Source organism: Palaemon carinicauda, chromosome 4 (assembly GCF_036898095.1).
Source record: "Palaemon carinicauda isolate YSFRI2023 chromosome 4, ASM3689809v2, whole genome shotgun sequence".
Classification (NCBI taxonomy): domain Eukaryota; kingdom Metazoa; phylum Arthropoda; class Malacostraca; order Decapoda; family Palaemonidae; genus Palaemon; species Palaemon carinicauda.
This window is the reverse complement of record NC_090728.1, coordinates 173,379,280-173,405,773: the sequence shown is the minus strand read 5'-3', so window position 1 is coordinate 173,405,773 and position 26,494 is coordinate 173,379,280. Positions and strand designations below refer to the sequence as shown.

Sequence of the window (26,494 nt, the reverse complement as noted above, 5' to 3'; positions counted from 1 at the left end):
CGTCGAAGGTTTTCATCTACCATCCACCAACTCAAATCCGTCACCTGATCCTGAGGTATAGGAACTCGGGTGCACGGTAGATCAGTGTTGGTTCCACACGGACTTCAGCTGTCACTGCAGGGATCTTATCCTGAGGCAGCTGTTTGGAACAAGACAGATGAGAGAGGTCAGATGGCCTAACAGACTCAACCAATGCGACGCTGGAAGAACTTCTTTCCTGAGGAAGGGTGCAGCAACTTCCTTCAGTCTGTGTACTCTTTCATCTGTTGGGAAGATTTTCTCTTGGACGGTGTCTATGATCATACCGAGGTATACCAGTCTTTGTGAAGGATGCAGTAATGACTTCTCGTGAATTATCAGAACCTCCAGGTCTTGACAAAACTCGAGAAATATGTCCCGAAGACAAAGAAGGGTCGTCTCCGAATCTTCTAGGATCAGCCAGTCGTCCAGATATCTGAGAAGATGAATGCCGTTCCTGTGAGCCCAAGATGACACTAGGGCAAACACTCTGGTGAATACCTGAGAAGCTGACGCGAGACCGAAGCATAGAACCTTGAACTGATATGTGTTTTCCTTGTGTATGAATCTTAGATACTTCCTTGAAGACAGAAGAATTGGGATCTGGAAGTATTCGTCCTTCAGATCCCGTGTGCACATGAAGTCCCTTGGATGAACCGCTTGGATAACCGTGTCTGCCATCTCCATTCTGAACTGAGTCTGTTGAACAAACTTGTTCAGAGGGGAGAGATCGATGACTGGTCTCCAACCTCTAGTCGTCTTTTTCACCAGAAAAATGACTGCAGAAGCCTGGGGACCCGTCCGCAACCTCTTGGAGAGCGCCCTTCTGCAGCATGGTCTGGACTTTGGCCCTGAGGGCCAGCTCCTTTGCGGATCCCTTCACATAGAAGCTTAGATGCACTGGATCCCGAGTCAGAGAAGGGAGAGATTAAATGAACGGGACACGATACCCTAGGGCGATCACTTCGACCGTCCAGGGATCTGCCCTGTGGAGCTGTTACTTCTGCCAGCAGCGCTGTAGGTATCCTCCCACAGGTGGTAGGTGATGAGGAATGCCATTCCTACTGGGAGTGACCACCTCCCTTTCCTCCCTTCTTTCCTCTGAAGGACTTGGACCCTTTCTGGCCTTTCGATGGAAAGGGCCGCCTAGACACCTTAGAAGGTCCGTAGGACCTAAAAGTTGACGGGTGAGAAGAGGAAGGTGCTTGCAGAGGCTGTGAAGACTGGGAAGGTTTGCCATAGGGCCGCGATGTCATGGCCCTGTGGAGGAGAGAATCGTTCGACGATTTCCTACATCGCTTAGCAGACCTTTCTATCTCTTCCGGAACGAAGAGGGTTGAACTCTCAAGGGTGGAATTCCTCAACCTAAAAACCTCCACCTTCGACACCTGCTTGTAGAACTTACCTATGACAGTATCGCTTCTCTTGAAAACAGCGTTTGCCCACAGGTTGATGACGTGGTGCGATAAAAACTCAAGAATCCGGGTACCTGACAAAAGGAAAGACTCCATAGTCTTCCTGGCCGACTACTTTGAAAGATCGTGGGAGCGAACCATGAAGCCTAAGGATCTTAGCCAAAGATCGAGCTATGAAGCAGCCTGCACGGCATACTTTGTGTGTCTCTCTATGTTCAGGAGCTCAACTGCCCAGAGGGAGGCCTTCAGAGAGGAGAGGGTTTGAGTATGTACACCCTTTGTTAGAGAATCTACCGAGGGGTCGAGGGTCATGGTGGAAAGTGGTTCCCTTTTAATCTCGTAATACTCCCTTTGTAGAACAAAAGGAAGTGGAAGGGACTGAGAGGAGGAACCTGCCCTCAAGGAACTAGAAGTTCCAGCTATCTGGGCGATAGCTCTCCTTTTGGCGGCTGTCAAACCCTTGGACCAGGGCAGAGCTGCACTGGACCTGGAAGGCTTCTGGGTCTCGAATATCTCATCGAGAACCATATCCTTCCCTTCCTGGATGGTGGAATCAGGAGAAGACAGCCTGTTGTTGACTCTCATACAGGTAAGGACCTGCCAAAAAGGTATGCTCCGTCTCATGTTTCTCTTGCTCGGAGTGATAGTTCGAACTGGCTGCTTTTGGAAGATTCTAGTCGTCAGAATCTAAGGGGTCGTCCACCTCCAGGCTCACATCCAGAGTCTAGGGTAGATCAGGGTCATCAACTGAATCACTGGGAGGACCCGCCACATGGGACCACCTCTGTGCCTCAGCCATTCTAACTTCCCGTGCCGCAGCGTTTTTAGGTTTCGTCTTAGTGTCCTTCGATTACCTACTCACAGGACGTTCCTTCGCGGTCTTAGGAGGGGGAACCTGCGAGGTTTTCGAGGCACTTGACGAAGCCTTGGCAGTAGGAGCTGAAGGCACTACCTCAATGTCTTCGAGGGTTGAAGGGATGGATCGTGATCTCCCAGGGTGAGCCTATGTCCCTACGTGTCCTAGGACGGATGATGTCGGCGTGAGGTGGTGTTACGCCTCTCATGCTCCTTTTCTGTCTCTTAGTGATGACCTCCTTTACCTACACTGGCGTAGAGAGTAAGTTGGCCACATAAGTAAATGGAATAGAACCTTCAGCACGCGATCGGGGTAGAGGTGATCTGCGTACTTTTTCTGCCGTCTACTTCCTTCTAGGGTCCTGACTCCCAAATGACAAACTCGACAAGAGTTCCAAAGGGATCCTAGGGGTTGCCTTGACTGGAACAGTCAAGAGGTTGTGACGGTGGAGGAGACACGTTTATAGACTTCAGGAGGGTGGAGATGAACGTATTCACCCACGGAGGAAGCTCTGATCCTCTAGGTAAACACTGAAATTCCTTAGAAGAGTTTCCTTTGGGTGGAACTCTAGAAGGAGCTACAGTCGACGGAGGTAATAACGCGGAGGAAGTTCTGGAATAATAGGTACGTTCGCGAACCTATTAGGAGGCTCCTTGAAACCCTCTGGAAGGGGTGTCGGTCTTCCACTGGATGTGGAAGAAGCTGAGGGTCGAGGCGAAGGTGTTGGTACCGCACTTGCTCACGGTTACGACACATCTGCTCATGAATTGCTCGCAGAAGTCTCCAATTTGTTCATGAAATTGCGAGTTTCACGCACCGATGGACGCAATTCACGAGCAGAAGTGCTCGCAACGGGAGCCAAACAGGAAGAGGAAGGTCTAACGCCTTCCTGCTGCCCCAGAGAGAAACCTACGTCCAACGAAGTCGGCAGAGGAGGCCTCTGAGTAGGGGCTACTCTAGTTGGAGAATTTGTCACTGCGGGACGCGTTTCAAAGTGTCCCGTAGGTGAACGCTTTGATAAGACACCCCAGGCAGTGAAAAGAACTGGAGGTTAGCAGGACGCCTGTTTGAGGAATGGCCATTCTCATCATCAGGTCTGGTCCGAGGTCGTTTGGAAAAAGGTCTGGTTGAGGGGCTACGGGCTGATGGATTGCGCATGCACCTACCTCGACCTCTAGACGAAGAACGTCTAGACCTCGATCGCGAACGCGCGGTTCGAATGAGACAATTGTGAACGGAAGCGTCTAGCTCTCGTTCGAGAACGGCATGAACGTCGCAAATGCCAATCTTGTGAACGTGAGCGTCGGCCTCGTGAACGTGAGCGTCGGCCTCGTGAACGTGAGCGTCGGCCTCGTGAACGTGAGCGTCAGCCTCGCGAACGATACCCTCGCGAGTGTGAACGCCGCCCTTGTGAACGGGAGTGTCGTCCTCGCGAGCGCAGTTCTTGTGATCTAAATCACAAAGATCTAGAAAGCGAGCATCTGGACATAGGTCTAGACTTTGCTCATGATTGTTTAGAACGCGATTGTGAGACTCGTCCTCGTGAAGAAGAATGCCTCCAAGGAGAGCGTTGAGACCTGCTGTCTCATGAGCGCGAGGCACTAGAGCGTGAGCAACTTCTAGAAGAAGAGCACCAATATTGTGATGACCTAGGATCCATAAGATCTTCCAATCGTCGCGAACGGCGATCAGGGGAAGAGTGTCCAGAAGGGCGAGGCGATGGCGATACTCGTCCTTTAGCGCTGGTCCCCAGAAGATCTACAGTACACCTGCAACCTGTGGGTTATTATGAGAAGAAAACAGAGTTGAAGGTTATGGGACGAGGTGTCGTCAGCAAGGGGTTGTTGGAGAGGCAAACGCAAGCGATCACCTCGTCCACGCGTGGAAGGGCCAGGAGAAGGCGAAAGGTGGACCTCGCACAGTTCCAGAGCGTGAGATGTCGATGGCTCCGGAGAAGGGTCCTTTCTGTCACCATGATAAGGAAGGCGCAGCAGCTCATTCTTCGAAGAGGGTCCCGAAATCCCTAAGGACGACCACACCTGCAGCAAATCTGAGAGGGAGAATGGCTCGCCAGCGGCTGGAGGATAAGTTGCTCCTCTATGGGAAGTAACAAATGCCCCCAGTACCCAGGGGTTGCCAAGGAGTTAGTCGGTCTGCGCTCCTACTCGATCGTCCCTTGGAAAAGCGCAAGCGAGAAGGAGCTTTAGAAAGAGATTTGGGGGTGCGTAAAAAAGGAGAACGCGCTTTCCTCATCCCTGAGAGAGAAAGATTGCACTTCACCTTCTTCCTGCGCTGCCCAAATTTCTCCCATTGGGAGGCAGGCCAATCCCTACACTCAGCGCAGGGCGAACCCTGCTTGCAGCGACGCCCTATGCACGAAGGATATAAAGGCACCTTCGCGCCCTGGACACGTTCGCATGAAGGCGATCATAGAGAGAACATGCAAACCTGAAAAAGAGAAAGCTAAATCAAAAGTCCAATGACAGTCAGGGAGAGAGAGGATACGTCCGATCTCTACCGAGCCAAAAGAAAAAGTGACATCTCTCACTGCTGTGAGAGTATATATAGACGTGGCTGGGTACCCCCAGCCACCCCCAGCCTACCCGCTTAAGCGGTTAGGCAGGGTTGCCACCTCGCAATTAAAGTCTAATGGCTAAATTCCAACTACGTTGAAAGTTAATCCACATAAATAATGGAAGGTTTGTTAATATGGGAAAACACCTAAACTAGTTAGGTCACTTCTTGATACCACACCTTTTCTATCTCTTGTATATGAAAAGAAATATCCGTTGGAGTCCTGTCAAGAGGTCTTCCAGAATTACTTCTTCTTCAACTTCTTTTTCTTCTTATCATTAGATTGGCTGATGGATTTCAAATTCTCTGGTATCCTGATATCAAAAGTCATTAGAAGATTAGGAGGAACGCATACACTTCTTCCTCATACAAGCCTTTTTCAGAGTCAAGACCTTCAAAACCAATAACAACAGTCTAATGGAGGAAGAGGCCATAAGAACCTCTACATTAGCAGCCGAAATCACACCAGCAGGTACCATGGCCTTCGGCACCTCCATGGGTGTAGTAGGAGTCAGGATAGTCACCGCAGTGGCAGCAGCAACCTCAGAAGTCCTGGCGGTGGCCAAAACCTTCTCCCGCCGACAGAGCACCAGCAATACCCAAAGAAAACAAACTTCCTTAGGTTCAGATCATCATTGTTGTCATTAAAGCCAAAGTCACAAGTGCAAGTCTTGATGATTGACAGGTGGGCGAGCCTGAATTTTCCCCCATACCACCTGTGGGTAGTTATAATTACTGTGCCTTCTTAAGTTTTAATGAGTGTTCCAGCTTCAGTGAAGTCATACACCTTTTAATGAACGATGGTTTTTACTCGTGCATCGTCAGCAGGAAGCTGTTAGAGGGGTGAACGGGAACAGTCACGTCGTCCGTGCATGGAAGGGCCAGGAGAGGGCGAAAGGTGGACCTCGCACACATCTGGGGCAAAAGATGTTGAAGCCACAGGGGACGGGTCTCTCCTTGTGCAAAAGCGTCTCCTTCGTAGGAGCAGAAACCCCCAAGGACGGCCAAGCCTAAAGAACATCTGTAAGGGAGAAAGGCTCCCGGCAGCTGGAGGTGAAGATACTTCACAAGGGGAAGCATCAAAGCCCCCAATGCCCCAAAGTTGCCAAGGAGTTATTCGGTCTGCGCCCCTACTTGACCGTTCCCCTGAGGAAGACGGCCAAGGGGGAACTTCGGGAAGAGATCTAGGGGTACGAGAAGAAGAAGCCCGAGATCTTTTCCCGTCAGAGAAAGACCCCGTGGGAGAAAGGTCTCGTTTGGTTTTCTTCTTCTTGCGACACCCAAATTTCTCCCACTGGGAGGCAGGCTACTCCAGACACTCATCACAAGGCACTGTTCACAATGACGCCCCCAGCAAGACGGACACAGCAGATGAGGGTCTGTGTCAAAAGAAGCCATGAAGGTGCCACAAGGGCAACCTTCACGGCCAGGACATGTTTACATGGGAGCGTCCAGAAGAAAACCACACACACCTGAAAGAGAAAAAAAGTGCGTAAAGCAATGGTTGGCAAGTCTAAAGGCTGAGCCTTGGGAGAGGGAGAGAGCAGATATATCTGATCTCTACCAGCCAAAAGAGAAAAGTGGAGCAGCTCTGCGAGTTGTGAGTGGATATAGGTGGCTGGGGGGTACCCCATCAACCCCCCTACCTACCCACAACAGTGGTTACGTAAGGTTGCCACCTCGCACTTTTTAGTCTATTGACTACCTTACAGTTTTGCAGAAAGACAATCCATATAAATAACGAAAGGTTTGTTAGTGAAGGAACAAACTCCCCAATGTACATCTGAGTTCACCATGCTACTGAAGCATACAGTACTTCTTGAAACCAAGCCAGGGGCATATACCAGAATCCTCAGCAAACAGAAAACATGATGAGGGTAGCAAAGTGTTAAGCACTTTCCAGCTTTGTAATGGATGTTGCAAAGAATGACACTGGAGAAAACGTAGCCTTCCTGCTCCTCAATGAATACAACTGCCTTTAACGGGTGGCCACGATCTACACTTGGCATTTGGAGATAATTGCTCCCAATCATGACCTAAAGTACAGATTGAGCAATGCAGCTTAACCATAAAGCGATACAGAGTCCATCCTTCAATCAAATGCAAATTCCCATTTCGTTTCAAGAACACAAAGCCAAAATCAATCATTCAAACTAAAAGGTATGAGAAAAAAATTAAACTGGGTTAGACAAGACGCAATTTTATGCCTATAATTATTGTGGCCAAAGGCAAAAGTGAAGAATCTTTGACTGGACAATGGTTGGGACTACTGGCCAGCGCTCACCACTGTCGTTAACTACCTTGTTAGCTATTTCAACAAGAAATTCAGTTATGCTGAAGCTATTCCTTATTTTAAAGGACGAAAGGTTAGTATACACATAACAACAAATCTTAAATGCTCATATATTTTCTTAATCTGTATTACACAATGTATGCATATTAAAAAACATATCGGACAGGTATTACAGCAAATTACAGTACAGTATATACTGTACAGCTCTAAGGAGCCTAAGAACCTATTCCTACATTCTTGTTTCTACGATGATTTGGAATTCAGAACTTGGGTTCAGTGTCAGAAACTGATGACAGAATCATTCATGAAGTTGATTTATTCTTTGATCAAAGTTTCATAAATTATTGTACTTACACGAGTTACAGAAATGTTCTATTGTATCTTGTATTGTTCCATTTGATTAAGCTTGTAAAGAACATACTGGATAATTAAAAAATCCAATTTCCTCTCTCATTCACCTGGAAATATATATATAAAAGACATGACTCACCTGTAATTTTATATCCATAAGCTGCTAACTGTCCTGCCATATATTCACTGTCAGAACTGTTATGAGCGCAACCCCAAGTTTTCACAAATATCTTCTGCGTTCCAGGAATGATACTGTCACAATGATTTGTATCTACACACTCTCCATTCTGTAAAAGCAAACAGAGTGTATCTTGCACATAATCCCATATGACATGGATTACTTCATTAGTTCAGCATACAGTACTGTACAGTATAACTGACACTTCTCCAAGTATGAGATGATTCCCAAGAAAGAACAGTCTTATCTGATATAGCTTCCTTTCACTAATCAATCCTTCATTTCCTTAATTAGTTTAGCTTTACCTCCTGATGTGATGCTTTCTTGCGATGTCTTACTCTTGGCATTACAGAGTTACGATGCCTAGGCATCAACACTTCCCCATCATCTTGGAACAAATCTTCAATATCTTCCATTTTGAGGAGTTTTAGAATATCTGGAGAAAAAGAAACAAGAATAGAATATTATTAAACTAGTTTTAAAACATCTGGAGAAAATATAAAAAATGGTAGAATATTACTTAACTAGTTTTAAAATATCTGGAGAAAATAGAAACAATGGTAGAATATTATTAAACTATTTTTAGAATACTATATCTGGAGAAAACAGAAACAATAGCAAAAATATTATTAAACTACTGTAGTTTTATATCAGGAAAAAATAGAAAAAGTGTAGAATATTATTAAACTAATTTTAGAATATCTAGAAAAAATAGAAACAACAAATTTTAAAATAGCTGGAGAAAATAGAAACAATGGTAGAATATTATCAAACTAGTTTTAGAATACTGTATCTGGAGAAAATAGAAAGAAGAGCAGAATACAATAAAACTAATTTGAGAATATCTGGAGAAAATAGAAACAATTGTAGAATATTATTAAGCTACCACATACCTCATACGAGTACAGTAAGTAATTGGATTTTTCTATATATACAAACTATCGTCCTTTAATATGAGTATGGTTTCTATGAAGTCACACATACTTCTATTACAGGACGATGGTTTTCCATGTAGGAACAAACAATTACTTCTACAATTCTTTTTCTCAAATAAGGAGCACTTAAAGGAATACTTCACCATACATCTATTACAATATAGTACTTTTAACATAAAATTTGCTTTCTTTTGATTTAACCCTGGATAGGTACGATGGGTCGTTCGCGACCCCGAGCGTAAAAAAAAAACAGGTTTTTCTCACGTGACTCACCCCCGTGACTGAATTTGTGGGTGATCGACCTGCAGGAGGTGTCTCCCCTACACGCTCTAGTAGTGTCCAGATGTGCATTGCTGTAGCTGTACTCCTTCCCCGATTTCTGAGACGCGTCGGGGTCGAGCGCGACCGAGTTTACCCTTCTAAGGTAGTTTGCATAATTATCAAAGTTATTACGTATTATGAAATTGTCGTAGAATGGTGCAACTTGTATAGGTTATCAGTTGTGGAAAGTCTTGGTGGATTGTTTGGCTACCATGTGCATGATTTTTTTTTTAGTTAAAATGTCGTTCATCACCACGAGGACCATTTTACCGCGAGTGCCCCTTTTTCATTTTTTTTCATTTTTTTGCCAAGTCATTTTTCCGTAAGATATTGCCAAATAGTGTCGTAAAACTTTTGCTTGTTTAGTGTTGGAAAGTGTGTCTAGATGATCTGGCTACCCATGCATGACTTTGTTTTTGTCAGATACGACGTAGTTATTGGTATATTGGGTATTTAACTGCGGTTACCAATTTCTGTTTTTTTTCAATATTTGTAAAAATTATTACGTAGTAAGGAATTGCCGTATATTATTCATTTTTTTCATGTTTATGTGTTAGAAAGTGTGCCTTGATGGTTGGGCTAACACGTGCATGTCTTTTTTTTTATCTGAGATGCCGTATATTAGAATGTCGGGCATTTTACCGCGAGTACCCCTTTTTCATTTTTTTTCATTTTTTTGCCAAGTCATTTTTCCGTAAGATATTGCGAAATAGTGTCGTAAAACTTTTGCTTTTTTAGTGTTGGAAAGTGTGTCTAGATGATCTGGCTACCCATGCGTGATTTTGTTTTTGTCAGATACGACGTAGTTATTGGTATATTGGGTATTTAACTGCGGTTGCCAATTTCTGTTTTTTTTCAATATTTGTAAAAATTTACTACGTAGTAAGGAATTGCCGTATATTATTGATTTTTTTTCATGTTTATGTGTTAGAAAGTGTGCCTTGATGGTTGGACTAACACGTGCATGTCTTTTTTTTTATCTGAGATGCCGTATATTAGAATGTTGGGCATTTTTCCGCGAGTGCCCCTTTTTATTTGTTTTGCATTTTTTTGCTTAGTCATGTTACCGTAAGGAATTGGCAAGTAGTGTCGCAAAACTTATATTTTTATAGTGTTGGAAAGTGTTTCTAGATGATCTGGCTACCCATGCCTATTTTTTTTTTAGCCAGATATGGCGTATATATAAGTATGTGTTCGATTTTCCTGTGATTGCCATTTTTTCGTTTTTTCCCATTTCTTTCAAAATTACTACGTACTAAGGAACTATCACAGAGTAATGATTCATTTATATGTTTATTTGTCGGAAAATGTGCCTTGATGGTTTGCCTAGCACGTGGCTGAAATTTTTTTTTTCTGAAATGCCGTATATTAGAATGGCCATTTTTCCACGAGTGCCCCTTTTTATTTGTTTTGCATTTTTTTGCTTAGTCATGTTACCGTAAGGAATTGGCAAGTAGAGTCGCAAAACTTATAATTTTATAGTGTTGGAAAGTGTTTCTAGATGATCTGGCTACCCATGCCTATCTTTTTTTTTTTAGCCAGATATGGCGTATATATAGGTATGTGTTCGATTTTCCTGTGATTGCCATTTTTTCGTTTTTTCCCATTTCTTTCGAAATTACTACGTACTAAGGAACTATCACAGAGTAATGATTCATTTAGATGTTTATTTGTCGGAAAATGTGCCTTGATGGTTTGCCTAGCACGTGGCTGAATTTTTTTTTTCTGAAATGCCGTATATTAGAATGTTAGCCATTTTTCCGCGAGTGCCCCTTTTTATTTGTTTTGCATTTTTTCGCTTAGTCATGTTACCGTAAGGAATTGGCAAGTAGTGTCGCAAAACTTATATTTTTATAGTGTTGGAAAGTGTTTCTAGATGATCTGGCTACCCATGCCTATCTTTTTTTTAGCCAGATATGGCGTATATATAGGTATGTGTTCGATTTTCCGGTGATTGCCATTTTTTCGTTTTTTCCCAATTCTTTCAAAATTACTACGTACTAAGGAACTATCACAGAGTAATGATTCCTCTAGATGTTTATTTGTCGGAAAATTTTTTTTTACTTTTTTTTTGATTGAATATCATCAAATTTTTTTAGCTAAAATATTATATTGTTTTACATTTTTTTTTTTCGATTTTATTTCCCTTCAAAAAATTTTTTTTGGGTCAGAATTTTAATTTTATAGTCGTAAAATAATCGACAATTATCCAGCAACCCACCATACAATTTTTATGCATATCCAATAATAATTAGATTAGTAAATAACACCTTGAAATTGACATACCCTTCCTACATTTCAAGTGGCAGATTAGGGAGTCTGAGTCAGTGTGGTTGGCGGCCATTTTGTGGACATATCCGAAGCGTAAGCTGCCCTATCTATATATATTCTTGTTCCCTATAGAATTTGTGATATTTTGGTATATTTTTACCTGCATAAATATCATATTATATATTAAATATATGTATTTTTTTACGAAATTTCTAAGTACTCAAAAAATTACCTTTAGATATGGCCCCTGATATAAATGTAATTTACAAAATAATGAAGATTTTTTTACATATTTCTATTTTAGGATAACATATGTTTATTCCCTAAAAAAATTTGCCACTTCCTATTTCATTTGGGTACCCAAAAAAATTCATGAAATTTGGACAAATTTTTTTGGCCAAAAAAAGTTACTCTTTTTTTCTCATTTCAGATCTTCACCTCCATGGGTCTGACTTCCTCCAAAATACATCAAGATGTGTCCTAAACATTCAAGAATCAATTCCTAAAAGGATTTGTGTATATATGTATAAACTTTTTTTTTTATGAATTTTTATGTCAGGTCTTTTTTTTTCTACTTAATTTTTTAAAATATTTATAATAAATAGTTTTTCTGCAGATGAGTAGTATTTATTTTTACAGTTGTTTTAAGCATTCATTGAAGTTTTTTTTGGCAAAAGAAAAAAGGAGGTTACTGCAAAAACTGATTTTTCAAGAATTTTTTTTGGCGTCGGGGTCGTTCGCGTCCGAGTATACCCTTAAAAGGGTGTCCGAGGAGCGTACCTATCCAGGGTTAAATTGGTAGGAATGATTATTGGAGGAACTAATGACTTTTAACCCTTTTACCCCCAAAGGACGCACTGGTACGTTTCACAAAACTTATCCCTTTACCCCCATGGACGTACCGGTACGTCCTTGCATAAAAATGTTATTTAAATTTCTTTTTGCATATTTTTGATAATTTTTTGAGAAACTTCAGGCATTTTCCAAGAGAATGAGACCAACCTGCCTCTCTATGTTAAAAATGTTATTTTTATTAATAAAATAAATTTTTGAATATACTTACCCGATGATCATGTAGCTGTCAACTCCGTTGCCCGACAGAAATCTACGGTCGGGATACGCCAGCGATCGCTTATACAGGTGGGGGTGTACTCACCAGCGCCATCTGTGGTCAGGTACTCCAGTACTTCTTGTCAACAAGACCTCAATTTTCTCCTCGGTCCACTGGTTCTCTATGGGGAGGAAGGGCGGGTCATTTAAATCATGATCATCGGGTAAGTATATTAAAAAATTTATTTTAGTAATAAAAATAACATTTTTCAATATTAATCTTACCCGATGATCATGTAGCTGATTCACACCCAGGGTGGTGGGTGGAGACCAGTATACATGTTAACAAAGAAGCTAAGTATCCCGTATTTCATTTTTATTAGTTATTCAAAATAACAATAAAAAAACAAATAAGTACCTGGTAAGGAAGTCGACTTGAACCATTACTCTGCCTTTAATAAGTACGTCTTCCTTACTGAGCGTAGCGGTCCTCTTAGGATGCTGAACGACTCTTAGGTGGCTAAAGTATAAAGGGCTGCAACCCATACTAAAGGACCTCATCGTAACCTCTAACCTAGGCGCTTCTCAAGAAAGAATTGACCACCCGCCAAATCAACCAGGATGCGGAAGGCTTCTTAGCCGACCGTACAACCCAAAAACAACAATAAAAGCAATCAAGAGAAAGGTTAAAAAAGGTTATGGGATTATGGGAATGTAGTGGCTGAGCCCTCACCTACTACTGCACTCGCTGCTACGAATGGTCCCAGGGTGTAGCAGTTCTCGTAAAGAGACTGGACATCTTTGAGATAGAATGATGCGAACACTGACTTGCTTCTCCAATAGGTTGCATCCATAACACTCTGCAGAGAACGGTTCTGTTTAAAGGCCACTGAAGTAGCCACAGCTCTCACTTCATGTGTCCTTACCTTCAGTAAAGCAAGGTCTTCTTCCTTCATATGAGAATGAGCTTCTCTAATCAGAAGCCTGATGTAGTAAGAAACTGCGTTCTTAGACATTGGTAGCGAAGGCTTCTTAACAGCACACCATAAGGCTTCTGATTGTCCTCGTAAAGGTTTTGACCTTTTCAGATAGTACCTAAGAGCTCTGACTGGGCAAAGTACTCTCTCCAGCTCGTTACCCACCAAGTTAGATAGGCTAGGGATCTCGAACGATTTAGGCCAAGGACGTGAAGGAAGCTCGTTTTTAGCCAAAAAACCGAGCTGCAAGGAACATGTAGCCGTTTCCGATGTGAAACCTATGTTCCTGCTGAAGGCGTGGATCTCACTTACTCTCTTAGCTGTTGCTAGGCATACTAGGAAAAGAGTTTTTAATGTGAGGTCCTTGAAAGAGGCTGATTGTAGCGGTTCAAATCTAGATGACATCAGGAACCTTAGGACCACGTCTAGATTCCAGCCTGGAGTGGACAACCGACGTTCCTTAGAGGTCTCAAAAGACCTAAGGATGTCCTGCAGATCTTTGTTGGAGGAAAGATCCAAGCCTCTGTGGCGGAAAACCGCTGCCAACATACTTCTATAACCCTTGATCGTAGGAGCTGATAGGGATCTAACGTTCCTTAGATGTAACAGGAAGTCAGCAATTTGGGTTACAGTGGTACTGGTAGAGGAAACTGCATTGGCCCTGCACCAGCTTCGGAAGACTTCCCACTTAGATTGATAGACTCTGCGAGTGGATATCCTCCTTGCTCTGGCAATCGCTCTGGCTGCCTCCTTCGAAAAGCCTCTAGCTCTTGAGAGTCTTTCGATAGTCTGAAGGCAGTCAGACGAAGAGCTTGGAGGTTTGGGTGTACCTTCTTGACGTGAGGTTGACGCAGAAGGTCCACTCTTAGAGGGAGAGTCCTGGGAACGTCGACCAGCCATTGCAGTACCTCTGTGAACCATTCTCTTGCGGGCCAGAGGGGAGCAACCAACGTCAGCCGTGTCCCTTTGTGAGAGACGAACTTCTGAAGAACCCTGTTGATGATCTTGAACGGCGGGAATGCATACAGGTCGAGATGGGACCAATCCAGAAGAAAGGCATCCACGTGAACTGCTGCCGGGTCTGGAATCGGGGAACAGTACAATGGGAGCCTCTTGGTCATCGAGGTAGCGAACAGATCTATAGTTGGCTGACCCCACAGGGCCCAAAGTCTGTTGCAAACGTTCTTGTGAAGGGTCCACTCTGTGGGGATGACTTGACCCTTCCGGCTGAGGCGATCTGCCATGACATTCATATCGCCCTGAATGAACCTCGTTGCCAGCGTGAGCTTTCGACTTTTTGACCAAATGAGGAGGTCCCTTGCGATCTCGAACAGCTTCCTCGAATGAGTCCCTCCCTGCTTGGAGATGTACGCCAAGGCTGTGGTGTTGTCGGAGTTCACCTCCACCACCTTGTTTAGCTGGAGGGACTTGAAGTTCATTAAGGCTAGATGAACCGCCAACAACTCCTTGCAATTGATATGAAGCGTTTTCTGTTCCTGATTCCATATCCCCGAGCATTCCTGTCCGTCCAATGTCGCGCCCCAGCCCGAGTCTGATGCGTCCGAGAAGAGATGATGGTCGGGGGTCTGAACAGCTAACGAAAGACCTTCCTTGAGAAGAATGCTGTTCTTCCACCACGTTAGAGTAGCCCTCATCTCTTTGGAAACAGGAATTGAGACCGTCTCGAGCGTCATATCCTTGTTCCAGTGAGCTGCCAGATGGTACTGAAGGGGGCGGAGGTGGAGTCTCCCTAACTCGATGAACAGGGCTAGCGATGAAAGAGTCCCTGTTAGACTCATCCACTGCCTCACCGAGCATCGGTTCCTCCTCAGCATGCTCAGGATGCACTCCAGGGCTTGGTTGATTCTTGGGGCCGACGGAAAAGCCCGAAAAGCTCGACTCTGAATCTCCATACCCAGGTAAACGATGGACTGGGAAGGAACGAGCTGGGACTTCTCTAAATTGACCAGGAGGCCCAGTTCCTTGGTCAGATCCATAGTCCATCTGAGACTCTCCAGACAGCGACGACTTGTGGGAGCTCTTAAAAGCCAGTCGTCTGAATAAAGGGAGGCTCTGATGTCTGCCAAGTGAAGGAATTTCGCAATATTCCTCATCAGTCGCGTAAACACAAGAGGTGCCGTGGTCAGGCCAAAGCACAGGGCTTGGAACTGGTACACAACCTCTCCAAAGACGAATCTCAGAAAAGGTTGGGAGTCTGGATGGATGGGAACGTGAAAGTAGGCATCTTTCAGATCTAACGAGACCATCCAGTCCTCCTGCCTGACCGCTGCTAGGACCGACTTCGTCGTCCCCATTGTGAACGTCTGCTTGGTGACATAAGCATTGAGCGTACTGACGTCCAGCACCGGTCTCCAACCTCCTGTCTTCTTGGCCACCAGGAAGAGACGATTGTAAAAGCCCGGGGATTGATGGTCCCGAACTATCACCACTGCCTCCTTCTGTAGCAGGAGCGACACCTCTTGTTGTAACGCTAGCCTCTTGTCCTTCTCCTTGTAGTTGGGAGAGAGGTTGATGGGAGAAGTGGTCAGAGGGGGATTGCGGCAGAACGGAATTCTGTATCCCTCCCTTAGCCACTTGACAGACTGAGCGTCTGCACCTCTGCTCTCCCAGGCTTGCCAGAAGGTCTTGAGTCTGGCTCCTACAGCTGTCTGGAGAGGAAGGAAGTCAAAGCTTGCTTTTCGTGGACTTGGCACCCTTCTTTGACTTGCCCCGTTGACTGTCTGCACGGGTACTTCCTCTACTGGAGGCTCTACCACGAAAGGGCGGAATGAACCTAGTAGCAGGTGTATCAGCAACAGGGGTGCGGTAAGATCTAGGCACGGAAGGTAAGGTTTTCGCCTTACGTGCTGAAGAAGCCATGAGGTCATGTGTATCCTTCTGGATAAGAGCCGCAGCCATCCCCTTGATTAACTCCTCCGGAAACAGGCACTTGGAGAGAGGAGCAAACAGTAACTCTGACCTCTGGCAAGGGGTGATACCAGCCGATAAGTAGGTGCATAGATGTTCCCTTTTCTTGAGGACTCCTGAGACAAAAATAGCCGCAAGTTCGCCAGAACCATCACGAATTGCTTTGTCCATACTGGACATGATCAGCATGGCCGCGTCTTTGTCAGAAGGAGCAGTCTTCCTGCTTAAGGCTCCTAGACTCCAATCGAGGAAGTTAAAAATTTCGAAGGCGCGAAAGACTCCCTTCATCAAGTGGTCCAGATCTGAAAAGGACCAGCAGACCTTCGAGCGTCTCATAGCCGACCTGCGGGGAGAGTCAACCAAACTTGAGAAGTCGGCCTGGGCAGAGGCAGGAACCCCCAAGCCAGGTTCCTCTCCCGTGGCATACCAGACGCCCGACTTAGAAGCCAGCTTAGGAGGAGGAAACACAAAAGAGGTCCTTCCCAGTTGCTGCTTGGACTGCAACCAATCCCCCAAAACCCTCAAAGCTCTCCTTGATGATCTGGCGAGGACAAGCTTGGTGTAGGCAGGCGTAGTAGACTGCATGCCCAGAGAAAACTCGGAGGGAGGAGAACGAGGGGTTGCAGACACGAAGTGTTCAGGGTACAACTCTCTGAACAGAGCCAGGACCTTGCGAAAGTCTAAGGAAGGCGGCGAAGACTTGTGTCCTTCCACCTCAGATGGAGGATCATCCAGATGGGCAGCTTCATCCTCAGAAACCTCATCGCCTGAGAGTTGAGTAGCGAGAGGTAAAGGCAGAGTGGCAGGCTGAATGGCTGAATCCTGCAGAACGGGTTGTAAGGCATGAGGCTCATGCTGCATGGCATGCGGCTCAAGCTGCATGGGATGAGGCTCATGCTGCATAGAATGCGGCTGCTGCATGGTATGAGGCTCGTGCTGCATGGGTTGAGGAGGATGCCTCATAGCATGAGGCTCCTGCCTCAAGGGTTGAGGAGGTTGCTGCATAGCATGAGGCTCCTGCCTCAAGGGTGGAGGAGGTTGCCGCATAGCCTGAGGCTCCTGCCTCAGGGGTTGAGGAGGTTGTCGCATAGCATGAGGCTCCTGCCTCATGGGTTGAGGAGGTTGCCGCATAGTGCTGGAACCTGGCAACTCCCGATGCGGCTGCATCTGACAGGGAGGACTGCGTAAAGGTGGAGGAGCGCTCGCAGGAGGAGGGGTGCTAACCTTCTCTGCCTGATACTCCTGCATCAAAGCCGCAAGCTGAGACTGCATAGTCTGCAGCATTGACCACTTGGGGTCCACAGTGGTTGGAGCAGAGGCCTGTTGAGGCACCACTCTACCTCTCTTGGGAGGTGTGCAGTCATCAGATGACTGCGGCGAGTCCGAACTGGCCCAGTGGCTACACCTGGGCCGTTGGACTAGCTCGGAAGGGACCTTACGTTTGAGAGGTCGTGAGACCTGGGTCCACCGTTTCCTCCTGGAAACCTCTTCCGCAGACGAGGAATTTAAGGGCTCATTCGTCTGGGAGTGGAAGTGACGATCTCTATCAGATACGCCCGCAACCACTGAGGATACAACTGTGCGCCGATCAAGGCCTGCCGAACCCTTTTGTCCTTCGACGTTGCTTCTCCCCTGGGCTTGGGAGCTTGCAAGAGGTCCCGGACTGGGAGGACGACTGGCACGCACAGAAGTATCCTCATGCGCAACACTGACACTGACACTATGCACAGCACTGGCACTAACACTTCCCACTGCACTCTTCACTTTAAGCTCCTTGACATCTGCCAAGAGAAGATTGTGGTCACTAACTAACGACTCCACCTTATCACCAAGAGCCTGAATGGCACGCAACATATCCGTCATATCAGGCTGAGCACTCGTAGCAGGTTCGGGGGTCACCACCACAGGGGAAGGAAAAGGTTGAGGGACATGGGGAGAGGAATAAACCAAGGAGCGAGAAGAACTCCTCCTAATTCTCTCCTTCTCTAACCTAGTTGTATATTTGAGGAATTCATTAAATTCGAATTCCGAAAGCCCCGCACATTCCCCACATCGATCTTCCAATTGACAGGATTTTCCCCTACAATCGGAACAAAGGGTGTGAGGATCAACAGAGGGCTTCGGAAGACGCCTATTACAAGTCCTAACACTACATAGCCTATATTTAGGAGCTTGAGAGTGGTCGGACATCTTGAATTTAGGGAACAGTCAAGGGGGAATTCCAAAGTAAAGCAAAGATCGTTAACCAATAAATCAAATTAATTCCAAAAGCTATCTAAGCTAAGGGAAAAGCTTCCTGTACAGCGAAGGCTAAATTTTAGAGCAAATACTTCACCAAAACCGTGAACAAAAGACTCCAAAATCAACAGCGTATCCATGTAGGTCTTGCCGGCGGCACGACAGAGGAAAAATTGAGGTCTTGTTGACAAGAAGTACTGGAGTACCTGACCACAGATGGCGCTGGTGAGTACACCCCCACCTGTATAAGCGATCGCTGGCGTATCCCGACCGTAGATTTCTGTCGGGCAACGGAGTTGACAGCTACATGATCATCGGGTAAGATTAATATTGAAAAATTAAGGCTGTTAGAGCAATTTAAAAAAAAATATACTGCAAAATGTGCTTGAAAAAAAAATAACCCCATGGGGATTAAGGGTTGGAAATTTCCAAATAGCCTGGGGGTAAAAGGGTTAATACAGTAACAGAATTAAGACATCAGAGAACCTCTCAAGGCCACACACAAAAGCACTTTTCTACTTCATAAAGGTGTTGTGGGTATAAATACTGAAAAGGTAATAGCCCATTTGCTGAATAAAAGTAATATTTTGAGGAAGAAAAGAATGTTGTAAAAACCTTTATAACCTATCATCATCATCTGAAATCAAGAATGTCTATTTAACAAAGTTTTGGATTCACACCTATCCTGCCTGGAAGGAACATCAGACAATCTAATCCACCTGTGCTGTACAAGAACGATTTTGAAGATCTTTGGATTTAGTATTACTGTCTAGAGAAAGCTCCTATTACTTGAAAGAACTAAAAAAAAAAAAATTGTTCAAACACTATTCAGTTCCCTTCCAACCAGACATCAGAAATAGCTTTACTTTACCTCCAAATTGTGTGTTTTCTGGAACTTACTGTCGGGGAAATCTTTCCTAGTAAAAACCAACATTTCCCTATTGATAAACGCCTGTTTCCTTCGAAAATAACACTTATTTTTGTTGCAAAGGAATACTTAATGTAATATATATATATCTCTATATCCGCTAATAATGGGGAACCTCTAGTGGCAACTTGGGGTTTTGGGTGGGGAAAACATACTGGGGAAACGGTATATACGGCAATGGTGAAAAAACCTTTTCTTCTCTATAAATTATGTTCTTGGACATATTATAAAGCCATGGAAAACTGCACAAATGATCTATATCCTATACTAACAGTATATTTTTCATTTATTTGTTGACATTCTACGGGTCGGTTGTATTCGTTCATATGTACATATCAGTTTTACATCTGCGCATAAACCTCGCCTTCCTTTGTTTTTACAAATAGGATTACTTGTTTCCTTATAACCCTTCCCCATTATTCCTCACATCATTCAAGTATTTTTACCCGTGACATTCAAGCATAATACTTGACCTAATACAACTGTACCCTTCCTTTTATGTAATACCCAAATGTACATATTACGTTTCACGCAAGAATTACTCGTTTTCGTTTTAACCCTCCTCCTTTTTACCCACGTCATTCAAGCAGTCTTCTTGATCTGACCCTTCTAATACCGTATGTACCCATTCTTTTATGCAATACCCACATGGGCATATCCTAACCACTCTTCTAATACCGTATGTTTATGCAATACCCATGTGGACATAATATTTTTTACCCTGGTTTTCCAAGTATACTGCGAGTCTTGACCCTTCTAATAACGTTATTTATTCATTGATGCAATAGCCACTTGTATATTACTCTTTGTTTTCATACCCCTTTCAACTGTTTTCTCCCTTATTACAGCATTTCAATTTATTACCTTTGAATATTTGTTATTCTCTTCATTTTCACTTAATATTTTTCCTTCATACCTGTTGTTGTTACCTTATCACATCCCGTTTTCACATAAATACTGGCTCTGAACAAGTTTTCCATGCAAGTTCAATCAAGTTTTTTTTGTAGACTCCGTTCTGTTTCCATTAACCAATCACGTGCCCATACGTATGGAAAGTTTCCACATGGGGGTTAATATTCCCCCTGCCCGTTTCCTTTTCTCTTCAAGGGCTCACATCAGTCCCTTCCCAAGCCTTTTTCCCTGTAAAACCTTTGTCCGTGTTAAGCCTTTGTTCGTATTCTACTCCTTTCGTGTGCTATTATGGAACTTCCGATACAAATGTTGTAGTTATCTGTACTTAGAAGCCGCAGGGAAGTTTCATGGAAATTACCATGGTACACCAGATGTAATTAACACTCGCCTCCACCCTCTGTCACCTCCGATACAGCAACAGTTGCTAGAAGATCCAGGCCTTCGACGTCCCGCTCATAAAGTAAGTCATAATTAATATTTCAAGTTTAATACCTGGTTGGTGAACGCAGTTCATTATTAAAGTTATATTGATGTTAGCGTGCGCAGCTCGACATTACCGCTTGCCAGTACAGACGGAGCTTGCTATTTTTATTTTTCGACGCGAACAGCAGAACAAGAACCATTATAATTAGGGTAAAACATTTTGAGCAGAGAATAAAGGTTGTCATGTAGTAAATAATGTAATTTCACCGAATTTGTGCTTCATTTCAATCGTAACTAAACAGAACAACCAGTTCGACTAACTTCTGTGTAGAATGAAGTTAGCCGAACTGGTTGCTCTGTTTGTTTGCGATTGAAATGAAGGTGAAATTCGGTTAACTCACGTTATTTTCTATAGGATAGCATATATTTTCTGTTCGAAATGATTCCCCAACAGAAAGTGAAATTTTAGCGATTTACTAAATGGGGATCACCCTAATCTAACATGAAGAGCTATAAAATCTATATAGTGATTGATTTTTTTTTTTTATACAACTACTCTGTCGTTTCACCAAATGACACTTTACCATAGGCCAAGAACTGAAAACCAGTAGCAGTAGGCAAGAAGACAGTGGCTATTTATGGTAAAGGACTTGATATATCATGAGCTAATGGGACACGATGTGCACGTTATTGAAGGTAATCAAGAGGTTAATGGTTACTGGCATAGCCTCACAGCTATGTAGAATAATCTTTCAACTCACCACAACCTACTGGCTGACTTCGATTTGAAGTAATCAAGTATGAGCGTTGGTTTAGAATATTAATAGATTTCAGCAAGCTTGCTTACGTCCCTCACTACTAGACACACTAGGTGACCGACAACCGTCACGATTTCATTGTTTTTTTCCTTAAAGATGTAAACAAAGAGTTGTTCACTACAAACTAATTTGATAAATGCAATAAAAACATTCGATTACGCTTATTTAATAATAGAAATATATCCAAAGATATTCTAATATAGAATATCTTATTAAATATATATTCTTTATTATATAATTTATAGTTAAATATCTAAAACTTAATGGTCCATAACTAACTCTTGTCGTGAAAACAAACACTGCTTCTATGGAAGACATGAGAATGCGTTGGTCTCCTTTCATATTAGTAAACAAAGCTTAATATATATATAAATATATATATATATGTATATATATATATATATATATATATATATATATATATATATATATATATATATATATATATATATATATGTGTGTGTGTGTGTGTGTGTGTGTGTATGTGTGTAGATATAGCCTATATATATATATATATATATATATATATATATATATATATATATATATATATATATATATATATATATATATATATATATATATATATATATCTACACACACACATACATATATATATATATATATATATATATATATATATATATATATATATATATATATATATATATATATACTGTAAATATATATATATATATATATATATATATATATATATATATATATATATATATATATATATATATATATATATATATATATGTGTGTGTGTGTGTGTGTGTGTGTGTTTGTGTGTGTGTGTGTGTGTGTGTTTGTGTGTGTGTTGAAATATAAAATGTCCCTTTCTCAAAAAAGAAAAGTATTTAATCAGATAGTCCTAACCAGTGAATCGAATAAGAAACTTGGAGCCTTAGAACATACCCTAGTTACACTTAGAGAGCTAAGGAAAGAATAATGATGGGAATAGCACTATGAGAAAAAAAAACAGCAACATGGATACGAGAGCAAAACTAAAGTAGAGTATGTTCTAGCAACATGTAAGAGCAAGAAATGGCCATGAGCAGGGCCGGATTAAACCCTAATTTAGATTTTTTTAAATAATAGATCTCAAACAGTTGTTGTTTATGGGCACCATAGTGAGTATAGGAATGTGATATCCGGTGTTCCACAGCGTTGTGTTCTTCGCCCATTACTTCTCATACCATATACACATGACATGTGGTTTGGCCTAGAAAACAAGCTTGTTGCATATGCAGATGATGCTACTCTCTTTGCATCAATTCCATCCCCTGGATGTAGATTTGGGGTTGGTGAATCCCTTAATAGAGATTTAGCTAAAATTAGTGCATGGTGCACATTATGGGGTATGAAGTTGAATCCTAACAAAACTCAAAGTATGATTGTAAGTAGGTCAAGGACAGTGGCTCTTCAACATCCGGATCTCAGTATTGATAATGTTTCTTTAAATTTGTATGACTCTTTTAAAATTTTAGGTGTGATTTTCGACAGCAAATTTACTTTTGAGAAACACAATAGGTCTGTCTTCTTCCATTACACAAAAAATTGGCTTATTGAGAAAGTCTTACAAGATTTTCGGTGATCAATCTATTCTGATGAAGTGTTTTAATTATTTCATTCTACCTTGTTTTGAGTATTGTTCTCCAGTCTGGTCTCCAGCTGCGGATTCTCATCTTAATTTGTTGGACAGAAACTTAAGGTCTATTAAATTTCTTATTCCTGATCTAGATATTAATCTCTGGCACCGTTGTTCAATTAGTTCACTATGCATGTTGCATAAGATTTTCCATAACTCTGACCATCCTTTACATTCAGATCTCCCTGGACAATTCTGTCATGTTCGTAATACTAGGCAGGCAGTTAATTCTAATAGCCAGGCCTTCTCCATCATGAGGCTCAATACTACACAGTATTCTAGAAGCTTTATTCCAGCTGTTACCAAGTTGTGGAATGATCTTCCTAATCGGGTAGTTGAATCAGTAGAACTTCAAAAGTTCAAAGTTGGAGCAAATGTTTTTATGTTGACCAGGGTGACATGAGTCTTTTTATTGTTTATATATGATATATCTGTTTTTGACGTTGTTAATAGTTTATGTAGGACATATCTGTTTTGACGCTGTTACTGTTTTTAGAATGATATATTGTTAATTTATTCTCATCATTTATTTATTTCCTTATTTCCTTTCCTCACTGGGCTATTTTTCCCTGTTGGGGCCCTTGGGCTTATAGCATCTTGCTTTTCCAACTAGGGGTGTAGCTTGGCTAATAATAATAATAATAATAATAATGATAATAATAAAAATAATAATAATAATAATAATAATAATAATAATAATAATAATAATAATAATAATAATAATAATACAGGTCGAGCAGGGCCGGATTAAACCCTAATTTAGAGGTCCTAAACACTCAAAGAGTTTGGTGTCTCGTACATATATGTGTAATTCAAAATATAAACATAATAAACTCACACAAAAATTTTATCCACCAAAATCGAACAAATCTAATAGTAAGAAAGAATTTTTTATTATGTATACTTTCACTTACATTACCCAAGCTTCGTCCTGCCTTTTTATAAGAAACCATAGACCTTACAAAATTTCATCACTCGAAATTAAAAAAGAATTATTTTCATTTTTCTATAACTTCAATTACATTTGGAAAGTTTCTTCCTGCTTTTTCAATTGCGTTCAGCTCAACAGAGTTGAAATTATACAAAAGCCATTGTGCTCACTTGGAAAGGCACAATCAATGTTATCTTTAACAAGTATTTGCTCAAGTTCAGCATAACTGAATCTTGTTTCTACATTTTTGTTTCACTGAATTTATGGCCCGCATATGAATAAAACAGCTGAATCTGAGCTGAGAAATTACCGTTGAAATCAATCAGCTTTTGGCAGCATTGATAATACCTTTAATTGTTAACAGATGAAGTGACATTATGTGGTACTGGTACATCACTTACAAAAGAAAATCTGTCTAGTATTTATCTATATATCTCCCCTCTCTCTTTCATGTGAGTTTCAAGTATGTCAGCAATTGCATAAAAATTGATGAAACTAAATTTATCTGTGGCATTCAAATATAGGCTACATCTGGTGCATCTTCGTCATTGGGTACCTTCTTTCTTATACGTTTGAGAGTTGTAGCTGCTTTGCCTTTAAAGGTTGCAAAAAATACACGCATATATATATATATATATATATATATATATATATATATATATATATATATATATATATATATATATATATATATATATATATATATATATATATATATACTTGAGAGGAGTTTTATAGGCGTAATTAATCTTATTTTAATTTTTAAAACTTTTTTTATGTTTTTATGTAAAAACTAACAATTAAATTTATGCAAAGCCATAATAAACAAATATTTTTAAAATTAAGTATTGAAAATATTTCATCTAGTATTGCATATGTATCTTCAAGCCGAATTTTTAGAAAAAACATTTATTAAAAATAGCTAGATAAGCTACTACTCTGTACTTCAAAACCCGACAGAAACGTATGGTATAGCTAAGCTGAGCATAACATTACCGAAGCATTGCATTATCAATTTATGTTATGTATAAATAAGGAACTAAAAGAATGTATACATTTTTCTTAAAGGAATGCCCTCACCTTAAAAGCGTAGGAAGCAGCTAAGTATTAGCTAGCTTGCTAGAGCAAGCTGTGAATGCAGCTGAATGTGGCCATTTTAATTCAGTTAACAGCAGTAACATTGTCACATGAAGTAGAACACAACCACTCCGGACCATTGCTTCATATGAGTTTCCAATCATTTTCAGAACCGGCCCAAAACATTTTATTCTTCGAATAATTTACATTACAGTATACAATATACTAATTCCAGTCAGTATACAGTATGCCAATTCCAGTCATGCAGTTTCTTCACTATCTAAGCTCGATATAATAATGGTATCTACTTGAATAATGAATATTAGTACGGTGTTACTCAATACCTCTCTTAAACCAGCAAACAGAATTAGTCATTTAAACAAACTGTTAAGTTCATCCTACTCCTCATGTCCCAAAGACGTATTATTCTTCATAAAAATAATTTGGAAATCAGAATTTATTCCTCTGATCGATTATGTTACAAAAAAAAAAAAAAAAAAAAAAAAAAAAAAAAACAGCTTATAAGGGTCTGTCTATTTATTTTGAAAAAGATAACTCTAATTCCCTTTAAAAAAAATTCTTTAGCTCCGTCGCCGTAACTAAAGCTTTGAATCGAAATTCGAGCTAGTTTTCCGGACAGCAACACATGAGAACTCGGAACTCCTTCTAACTGGTACATTCAAGTCCAATGATTGGCTATGAGTTCCTCAGCTGTGATTGATTTCTGCCTTTATTTACTGTGCACAAACACAGACACACACACACACCCACCTCGTAACCAAAACAGTCAATTATGCCTTTGGATAATTGACATTAGGCCTATACTTGAAATGTAACAAAATACGAAATACAGTCATGTAGGCCTACTGTAGTTCCACCACTATATAAGCACGAGGAAATAATAGTATCTATTCAAATATCGAATATTAGCCACGTGTTACTCAATAGTTGCCTCAAACCAGCAAACAGAATTAATCAGTCATTTAGACAAGCTTTAAAAGTTCATCCTACTCTTTAAGACGTCACAAACACATTTTTTGGTAAAGATAAGTCTTTGGTAATTAGAACGTATCCCTCTGATAAGATATGTTATCAAAACATCTTATAAGACTCTGTCACCATAAATTTTGAAGAAAATATACCTCCAATTCCCTTGAAACAAAAACATCTTCAGGTCCGTACCCCATAGCTAGAGCGTTTAAAAGCAATTTTATGGCAATTTGGACAGATTTCAGGAACAGCAACTCATAAGTCTCCGGAACTCTCTCTTGGCGGGATATTTCAGTCCTCTGATTGGCTCAGTTTGGCTGTATATTCTCAGCTGTGATTGGTTGCTGCCTTTGTTT

General features: G+C 41.6%; 1 protein-coding gene across 1 annotated transcript in view; it reads right to left on the bottom strand.

The window, feature by feature from the left end:
• The window catches only part of LOC137640199 (threonylcarbamoyladenosine tRNA methylthiotransferase), a 103,969-nt gene extending 82,405 nt beyond the window's left edge, over positions 1-21,564 (bottom strand). Inside the window, exons 1-3 of the mRNA XM_068372733.1 lie at positions 21,430-21,564; positions 7,991-8,121; positions 7,647-7,794 (exon numbers count right to left, since the gene is read on the bottom strand). Coding sequence (XP_068228834.1) covers positions 7,647-7,794; positions 7,991-8,101 — 259 coding nt within the window. The 5' untranslated portion in view covers positions 8,102-8,121; positions 21,430-21,564. The remainder of the gene's footprint in view (positions 1-7,646; positions 7,795-7,990; positions 8,122-21,429) is intronic.
• Between the last annotated feature and the right edge of the window lie 4,930 nt (positions 21,565-26,494).